At 36.4% G+C, this 8577-nt stretch overlaps 1 protein-coding gene across 1 annotated transcript in view; it reads right to left on the bottom strand.

Moving 5' to 3' along the window:
• The window catches only part of LOC107668468 (uncharacterized protein KIAA0355-like), a 39893-nt gene that overhangs the window by 15880 nt on the left and 15436 nt on the right, over positions 1 to 8577 (bottom strand). The window contains exon 2 of the mRNA XM_016460340.1: positions 2829 to 4124. Within this exon, the coding sequence (XP_016315826.1) occupies positions 2829 to 3332 (504 nt within the window). The 5' untranslated portion in view covers positions 3333 to 4124. The remainder of the gene's footprint in view (positions 1 to 2828; positions 4125 to 8577) is intronic.

Genomic DNA, 8577 nt, shown 5'->3' with positions numbered 1-8577 from the left:
ACAATATTGAAATAGGGAAAGAACAGTGCAAATAAAAAATATAAACTAAAGTGTCTAAACACTTTATTAGTAATAGTGTTATTATCATTATTATTATTATTTATTATTATTAATTATATTGACTATGATGATAATAGTAAATATGACTAAATATTAATAATACAATATTCATATATTATATTTTGTATTGTCATCATCATTATTAATAATGATTAATTATTAGTATTAGTATTATTATGACAATAATACTGAAATGGGGAAAGAACCGTGTGAAAGAAAAATAGAAACTAAAGCGTCTAAAAAGAGTGTATTTTCAAGATCAAGAACACAGAAAGCAAAGATTATTGTTTCGGTGATTTGATTCGCATTGCATCCTTAACGGTAAAGTAAATTCAATGCATTTCTTAAAAAATCATGCAGAATCAATCTGGGTGAACATAAACTAAACTAAATAATAACTAAACCATCTAAACGAATCGTCCAGCCCAGATTTAGACGAGGCTTGAACAGCCATGTTGTGTCTTCCAATCCATCGTCGGCTGTAAATATGGACTTATCCATAAAAAAACCTCCCAGGATCAGCATTCATCACTGTATTTTTATTGAAGGCACCAAAAAGAGCGCTGCTGATTGGCTCAGCAGTGCAGTGGGTGTATTTCTGTCGCGGCGCTTCATTGAGACAATCGTGGTGTCAGCTAACACCCCGGGGACGGGAATACCCTGCTGTCGCCCTGCCAGCCCAATGTAAACAGGAGAATCAACTTGCTCCTGAGATTCCCGCCAGGCAGGAAGGGCCACTCACAAACAAAACGCTCATTAGCAAACACAAGACGCTGAATAGACAACTGTAAAGTCTGTGCTGTGTTTACAGAGAGCGCTAATATGCGTGCATTCAAGAAATACTTCCTCTGGTTCTGTTCACGAGTTCAGCAGTTCAATAAACAGTGACATTTTCATGCATATCTGGCAGCTGAAATGCTCTGGCAAAACACCGGCTGTGTTTTAAAGCAGCAGAACTGGTATGTTTTTTACGTTCTGTATACGAACCACAAGCCTTGTTCACAAGACGAGACGAAAATACAAGACAAGCCGAAACTTTCCAGAGCAGTTGCTGTAAAAATTTCCGGGTGAGTATTCAGGACGTTTTCGCTTCTGCAAACATTATAAAACACTTTCAATATTTGAAAACATCCCACAGCAAACACGTTCAGGCGGAAAGAATTTGGAATTGCCAGAATATTCCGTTTCATACTTTTGAAAACTTTGGCGTTTTGTGTTTAGCGCGAGGTTCCGTTGGGACTCCAATCTGGTCTGTAGAGCTGCAGGTCTGGCTCGGGTCCCTGCCGCAGCGCGCCCGTTTTAAAGGCCTGTGGTGTGAAGCCTTCCTGCTCGGAGCGTGACCACATCCACCAGGGCACAAACCCTCGCTCATAAAGGCATCATTGCAGCTTATATGTGTCCCTCGAGTAGAGACATGGAGACTGACCAGCGCGGCTCAACTCACACGGCCAACCGCACCAGCTAGAAAGTATGTTCACTTGGAGATAGATGGATAGAGAGAGAGAGCATCTGGTTTCCAAAAATATCTCTGAGCAGAGGAATTCCTCTATAAAAGATCTGGAGGCCTCTCTTCTCTCCGCCTCTGAAAAATAATCAGTGTCTGGAGGAACAACAACAGCTTGATGGTAAGCATCCACTGCTAGAACAAACGTCACAGGTTTCGTTCCAGGTAGGGCTGGATTTATAAGGATTCCTGTCCGGTCCTTCTAAAATTGTACTTTGAGTGAGACACTTAACCCCTTAGTTGCTTGCTGTGCTTCTTTGTATGGCTGCACAATTTGGCCCAATTTTTATGATTATATACTGGCATGACTATGAATAATAATAATCATTATTATTATTATTATTAATAATAACAATAATAATACATATATAATTAAATAATTACAATAATTAAAAATAATACTACTAATTATAATTAAAATATTTAACAAAATTAAGTACAACAAAATAATAACATAACATTAAGAAATATTAATATTGTAATATTTCATTGTAAAATTTAAAAAAAAATTGTATTAAAAAAAATTATAATTTTTGTAAGTATTGTTATTACAAAAAATTTCAATACTTACAAAATTATTATTCTATTATTTTTCATAAATACTATGTTATTTTGCAATGAAATATCACATAATATGAAATATAACACTAATACTTATATAACATACATATTTTCCCCTGTATTTCTTCATTTTCAAATGTTTAACCAGCGTTTATTTCAGTTGAAAGCTACAGGGAGATCTTAAAGCTTCTCTTTTGTTAAAGCCAGTTTATACGTGACTGCTAAGACGTTTTTTTAAAGACGTTTTTGTAAATGCACATTATAAGCAACCTAAACTCAAAGCAGAAGCAAAGAAGAGTTTGTGTGGAGCAGCATTTGATGTGAACAGAGACACTGAAAACACCAGATCATGAGCTGCTCATGTGTAAACAAAGTTTACACACACAGTTCGGCGCTTCGCTCTGAAACATGCAGCACATATATTTATCTTATTAAATGTTGGCTTTTGCGATTGCATAATTGCACTAAGCCGTATCACGATTTAGACTGTCTGATGCATCTATATTACATACAAATAAATGGCGAGAGCTTTACAAAATCCACAAGCTCCAATCTGATTGGCTCCTAAAAACACTTCCAAGAAAGTTCTTGAAAAAGCAAGATTTTAATACACCTAGTAGCCTGTAAACAAGACATTAAGCTACCTTTAGCCTCAAAGACTAGTACTTCTAAACATCAACATGCAATAATACATTTGACTTACCTCCACGTCCTGCCGGCTGAAGTCGTTCTGGTCTTTGAAGTTAGCCGCGCCTGCGCTGAGCTCCATCAGCATTTTGCCGATCTCGGGCTTTATTGCTGTGGTGAGCCGGCTGGTCGTTTCCATGACATGTTCCTGCACGTCCTTCAGTTGCATAGCTGCTTTGGAGTAACGCGAGTCCCGGAAAACGCTGCCGAAGAGCTCGGTCAGGAACGCACTCGCGCGGCAGAACGCATTCAGCGCGTCCAGGTATTTGGAGATGCCCTGCTGGATGTCTGCGATCGCCGTGGTGGCGCTGGGGGCCGGGGCGTGGCAGCCAGAAGGGGAGGAGCCTATGGTCGCCATGGGAGAAGGGGTGGAACAAGAAGAGCCCAACGGGGCGCTGAGGGTCCGGCTGAGCTCGGGCAACTGGAACTGCTGATGCTGCTGCACTTTGTGCTTGGACCCGCCAAGCAAAAAGCGCAGCTTGTAGTCCATTTTACTTTCTTGTGCACTGCAACAATACATAAGTATTCAATGCACCCAGGAAGTATCGGTCCTCTCGACTTCACCTTCGAATGAGTTCTGGATGCCTAATCTGGGTCTCCTTGAATCAAGTAAATAGATAGCTTAAAGATCCCATTAGAGGGGCAGTCATGACAGTAACCCGCTGTGAAAAGATGGAGAGAGTGGCGCGAAGGAAGGTTCGAGGAAATCTTGCAGCCCAGCTGCAACTCCGAACGTAGCTCACATGAAAACGTTTGCAAAAAAAACCCCCAACAAAATATCCCAGTGAAAGTTATTTTCCCTTAGAACTGGTTCACGGGTGCCTCTCGGGGAAAAAAACGATCTAGCTTCAATCCTGGACGAAAATCCAAAGTGCGTAATCAATCCTTCAAATGGAAGCGAAAAACCCTCCTCTCCGAGCTCTTTCCGTAGGCCTCTAATAAAAATAGAAAAATCTTAAAAATCTCTCAGCAAAAGGCTATGAATTTTCAGAAGAGGAAAAACAGTGGCAGGATTGGTGTGAGCTACAGGGTGATGTCGCCTTGGCACGTTGCGGGCCTGCGCCGCTCTGACGGATCCAGTCGGTCAGAAGGGTTGTGAGCGCCGTACAGCTGGTCAGGGGTCGAGCGGGGGCCAGTTGAACAGACGCAGCTGCCGGGAGAGATCACCAGGCTCCCTCTTGATCAGTTTCCAGTGCCTGAGGTAGTTAATACTCACAACGGAAACAAATGTGCTTCCAGATAGGGATGTCTCAGAAAACGCAGGCCACAGCAACAAAAGCACGAACTATCTATAAGGCCTCGCAGTCATTTCCTGCGAAAGAAACAAAGAGGGAATGTCAGAGAGATATCACAGGGAGGATGTGTTTTGACATTTGTTTCTAAGCGTCTCCTGGAGATTTGATTCAGGCGTTTGTTTTCAAACGGAGCACTAATTAGTGCATTAGATAGAGTTTCTCTGGTCATTAAATCATTCAACTGAATGAGGCCTAAATTACACTGTTGTTGCATTTGTGTGCAAAAGAATCAACATTTTTCACAGTAATATAAATGTAAGCAAAAATTTTCACAGTAATATAAATGCAAGTTCACCGAATTAAAATTGTGTATAAAGAAACAGCACAGAACCAGTGTTAACAAAACAAAAACTATTAAAAATAGATTTTGGTACAAAATAAAGCTGAAAAAAAAATTTAATATTAATATTAGATTAAAATAAGTGTATGTTGAGGCACTAAAATAACTAAACTGAAAAATAAAGATAAACAGAGACATAAAAATAAAAAAAGTATTACTAAAATGACTAAAACAAACAAAAAAATTCAATAAAAATGACTAAAACACAAATTAAATACTAAAAATATAAAAATAAAAGCCAATTCATATTATTAATAAATACTATAAATAATAGTTTAGAAATAAAAACAACTTTCCTCAACAAGACACATGATTCGAGGAAACATTCATGTCAAATGGAAGTAAAACTATTAAAAACAGACTTCGGTAACTAAAAAATGAAATAAAATAAAATATAAATAAAAAAAAGCTAAAATGGAGACATGACAAAACTAAAAAAAAGACAAGAGCACAAAACAGAATTACTCAAATTAAAATGAAAACTACAAATGTACAAATAAAAGCTAATTAAAAATATTAATAAACAATATAAAATCACACTAAAATAGCAATGCCATGTTTCCTCAACAAGACACATTATTTGCGTAATTATTCATGCCAAATGGGGCATGTTTATGTGATTAAATTTAATATTTAGTGCTAAACTGCCATCACCAACTATGAGCAACAGCATGTAATGCATGAGTTAGTAAACACCGCTATATTCCCCGAACAGAACACACTGAAACAACAATTAACAATGGTCCTTACGTCACGAAAACAATGTCTGCCACTCATTATTCAAACCTGACAGAACACTGCAGGACAACACTGAAAAAGCACAGCATCTCACTGTCTGAAGAGCAGCCCGTCAACAATATCTGCAATTCAAAACCACCGGGTAAAACCCATGAGAGACGTGTTGTTTTGGTCTGACATTATGCAAAAAGTCCCTTTGCATTTGCATAAGCAGAAAAATATAATGCCGCACAATTTGCTCATTTTAACAGCTAAAGTCGTCACGCTTCAGAAGACAGCCACAGGTGCTGTAGTGTCTTTTATTGAATACTAAAACACATTCTGTGTGAAACGTGCCACAAGACTTAATTAGGACTGACTAGTTGTACGGACTAGGTTCACCATTTTCACTTCCCTAAAGGTAGGGTCAGGCAATTTGGCAAAAATATTACAATAAAATCATTCAATATCAATATTCAACACAATATTCATTTCATACTATTAACGGGGAAGGAAATCATTGTTTCATGTTTGTTAGACCATAAATGTATACATAATTTGCCTACAAATAAACTGCAAAGAATCATTTTTAATGCAGGCCCCATGAAATAGGTTTTATTTTTCCACAAAATCTGGTGTTTCATTTCATTTTTTTCCATAATTCTGTGTTATGATTTTTTTTGTTGTATTAAATTTATCATCAAAATGGTATTCAATGAAATTAATTAAAAAAACGTAACAATTTAATAAAGCTTTTTTAATCAACTGAAAATATAACTTACAACAAAACATTGCATTTTTGTCGAAGACAGCCACAGGTGCTGTAGTGTCTTTTATTGAATACTAAAACACATTCTGTGTGAAACGTGCCACAAGACTTAATTAGGACTGACTAGTTGTACGGACTAGGTTCACCATTTTCACTTCCCTAAAGGTAGGGTCAGGCAATTTGGCAAAAATATTACAATAAAATCATTCAATATCAATATTCAACACAATATTCATTTCATAAGGAAATCATTGTTTCATGTTTGTTAGACCATAAATGTATACATAATTTGCCTACAAATAAACTGCAAAGAATCATTTTTAATGCAGGCCCCATGAAATAGGTTTTATTTTTCCACAAAATCTGGTGTTTCATTTCATTTTTTTCCATAATTCTGTGTTATGATTTTTTTTGTTGTATTAAATTTATCATCAAAATGGTATTCAATGAAATTAATTTAAAAAACGTAACAATTTAATAAAGCTTTTTAATCAACTGAAAATATAATTTACAACAAAACATTGCATTTTTGTCAAATAAGGTGCTAAACAATAGAACTTGTATAGTGTATAAAAATATGGATGAAAAAATATAATTATTATTATTGTTGTTGTTGTTGTTGTTATAAATGATATTTTATTTTTATATACATATATAAAACTTAAATACATAATTATAATAAAGTGTTTTAATACACTGTATTATTATCATTATTATTATTAAACAAAAATATTTCATATAAAAATAAAATAAGTAATAATTATAATAAAAATAATAATAATGATAATAAATACGTTTTAATACCCTGTATTATTATTATGATTATTATAATTATTAAATAAAAACAATATTTTATATAAATATTTTATTTTTTATATTTTTAAATATAAAAATAAAATAAGTAATAATAATTATAATCAAAATAAGTGTTTATACACTGTATTATTATAATAATAATAATAATAATACACATTTCAGGAGCCCTTTGCTCGAGTTTACACTTCCGCAGATGAAAAAGTGTTTCTCTTTCCACCGTCATTGTGCTGCTGAATTAACGCTATGTGAACTTGTGCTGTTGAAGCAGCATAGAAACTTTCCAGAAGTCCCTTCTGTTTATCTGCCGTGTTCCAGTGACCTCAAAATCTCACTTCCTTTGACAAACAACAAACTGTTATCTAGGAAAACACGTGCTCACATGCACACTGGGGCCAAACACAAACAAACACTCCTGTCAGCTTTAGAGGACAGAGACAGGCTCCTAGTGAAGTAAAGAGCAGACGTCTGTCTCCTGTAAAAGCCCGGTTTTGAGCGTATGACAAAGAATAGGCGAGCGCAGTTCCTGTCAGTAAACCCTGTGGATTAAAGTGTGTTTTCAGTGCCAACCGGGTCAAAGTGTTTGCTGCTTAACCTGCTCAATAACACACAACAGTGGAAACAGGGTGGCACCTCACTTGGCACCTCATACAGAACGCCCTTCAGACGCTCGACGAACGGGAGACGGCTGGGAAGCGCCCTGGTCGAAGATCAGAAGGAAGTCTTGTGATGATGGATCATCTGTGCTGAAGGTCTCGTGCTAAATAAAGTTCAGAACTTCCTCTGTCAGTGCGGCTTCTTATTGTACTGGCAAAAGCACAATACTAGTATCGCTCTACAGATGAGCCATCAACAAACAATCAGCCAGCAACATTTATCCAAAGACGTCGGCAGATACACAGCACTTAAAACGATTGTTCACCCAAAAATGAACATTTACTAATCTTCATGTTATTCCAAACCAGTTGTTTTTGTCCCTACAATGAAAATCAATGGGGTGCAAATCAACACTGCACCAAAACCTACCAATCTGCCCATACTTGCATACTACATTATGAATTACATATTGAGTATTAAAGACTACGATTTTTTTTAAAGATTTCATATAATTAAATAAAAATGAGTGCTTTCAAATGATTAATCGCAATTAATCACATCCAAAATAAAAGTTTTTGTAATAATAATTTAATAATAATAATTTATGCATTTAGCAGACGCTTTTATCCAAAGCGACTTACAGTGCATTCAGGCTATACATTTTTTACCAGTATGTGTGTTCCCTGGGAATCGAACCCACGACCTTTTGCGCTGCTAACGCAATGCTCTCAATGCACCACTGAGCCACAGGAACATTTTGTTTACATAATATGTGTGTGTACTGTGTATATGTATATATAAATACACAAACATGCATGTATATATTTAAGAAAAATATGTTCTGCCTATACAGGGTCCTGCTATATTAAAGGGGTCATATGATGTTGCTAAAAAGAACATTATTTTGTGTATTTGGTGTAATGAAATGCGTTTATGCGGTTTAAGGTTCAAAAAACACATTATTTTCCACATACTGTACATTATTATTTCTCCTCTATGCCCCGCCTTTCTGAAACGCGTCGATTTTTACAAAGCTCATCAGTCTGAAACGCGAGGTGTGCTCTGATTGGCCAGCTATCCAGTGTGTTGTGATTGGCCGAATACCTCAAGCGTGAGACGGAAATGTTACGCCCCTTGCCATATTGTGATGCCGTGTCCGGCTGGAGCAATGATTCAAAAACATGAAAACCCATTATAAACTAGGCATTTGTTGCATCCAGTGGGGACATAATTA

Source organism: Sinocyclocheilus anshuiensis, unplaced genomic scaffold (assembly GCF_001515605.1).
Source record: "Sinocyclocheilus anshuiensis isolate Anshui unplaced genomic scaffold, SAMN03320099.WGS_v1.1 scaffold2085, whole genome shotgun sequence".
In the NCBI taxonomy this organism is placed as follows: domain Eukaryota; kingdom Metazoa; phylum Chordata; class Actinopteri; order Cypriniformes; family Cyprinidae; genus Sinocyclocheilus; species Sinocyclocheilus anshuiensis.
The sequence above is the reverse complement of the archived record's forward strand: the minus strand, read 5'-3'. Positions and strand labels throughout refer to the sequence as shown.